Raw genomic sequence first — 1,396 nt, 5'->3', positions numbered from 1 at the left:
AAAGTAAAATTTAAAAAGAAATACAGGTATAGATTAAAATTTTCATTCTGAAGATTGCCATTATTAAGATATTAACCGGATCTACTCAAGCAAAAATAAGCCATCTAGTGGCAACTATATGAACTGGGAAATATCAGAAAATCTCAACTTATGTTTGACATATTTTTGATAACTTCAGCTTATTAGTAGAATAAACCAAGTTCTGCATAATGTATGACTTAAAATTTTTCTGGCTGGATAGAAAAAGGGAAATTTGTACAAGACCTATAATATTAAAAATGTCTCCCTGAAATCTAAAATTTTTTAATTACTTTTTATTAAAAGCAGCAGCATTTAGGGATAAAGTTTTTACAGTATATAGTCTGTTTACACCAATATAGAAAACTTACATTTATGTACCGAATATAGATATTTAAGTGAGATTTGGAAGATTTACTATATTGATTTCATCAACAATTTATGTAATTTTATGATGTATTATTAGGTATTTAGAGGATATACTTCATTTTGGAGTCAAAATCTTGGAATGCTTAAAATGATCATGGCCCTACAGAACAACACTTGAGTCCTTGGTCAAAGAAATAATCTCCTACTCTATTTCAAAGAAAAACTACAGTGTTTCCTACTAACCCAAATTATGACTACTTCTAAAGAGGCTAGACAGAAGACAATGGGGATAATTATACATGCAGAAAAAACAAAGACAGAACCAGAACGACAAAGCTACGAAAAAGGCTTCTGGTTGGGTATATTTTCATTTAAAGTGTTATTTCATTGTCACACTTTAAATACAGATCACTGAAGATTCTGTGTCAGAGCAAAACAATTGTATTATTTAATTTTGAAAATAACAAACCAACACAACCTTTGGTGATCGAGGGTCTGGAGAACGAGCAAAGAGTTCATCTTCGGGCAACTGAACACTTGAAGAAACTGATTCACATGGACGTGTACCATTGTAGATATGGAATTTGCAATGAGGATTTAAGGCCATGGCAAGAAGTTCTAAAAGTGGAAACCAGTCTTGGGACAACTTGGCCACACATAGCTCCACCAGACGATGAGTATTGTTAATAATACACCTCTGTTACATGAGGAGGAAAGGCAATTTACAAGATCAAAACACTGCAATTTCAAACAGAAATATCTTCAATATGAATCGTATCCTAACAAATAATGATCTCTCCATTTTTCTAACCATTTCATTAATACTGGGATCAAACTGATTATCAAAGGACAAGTTAGAATTTGTTTACTTCATAATTTATATGGTACTTTCAAAAGCCATTTGCTATAGCTTAAAAAATACAAGAGGCACCATAAGTTATCTATTCCTGCTCTACGTCCACAGATAAGATGCAAGTTACTATTTTTTCTCTCTGGAATTTGTACACGA

At 31.9% G+C, this 1,396-nt stretch overlaps 1 protein-coding gene across 1 annotated transcript in view; it reads right to left on the bottom strand.

Moving 5' to 3' along the window:
• LOC108539480 (probable ubiquitin carboxyl-terminal hydrolase FAF-X) overlaps window positions 1-1,084 on the bottom strand; it is a gene marked incomplete at both ends in the record, with an annotated part of 50,328 nt that extends 49,244 nt beyond the window's left edge. Inside the window, 2 exons of the mRNA XM_017888193.1 lie at window positions 631-656; window positions 861-1,084. Of these exons, the coding sequence (XP_017743682.1) occupies window positions 631-656; window positions 861-1,084 (250 nt within the window). The remainder of the gene's footprint in view (window positions 1-630; window positions 657-860) is intronic.
• Between the last annotated feature and the right edge of the window lie 312 nt (window positions 1,085-1,396).

This window comes from Rhinopithecus bieti, unplaced genomic scaffold (assembly GCF_001698545.2).
Source record: "Rhinopithecus bieti isolate Rb0 unplaced genomic scaffold, ASM169854v2 scaffold_18208, whole genome shotgun sequence".
NCBI lineage: Eukaryota > Metazoa > Chordata > Mammalia > Primates > Cercopithecidae > Rhinopithecus > Rhinopithecus bieti.
This window is presented reverse-complemented; position numbering and strand designations above follow the sequence as displayed.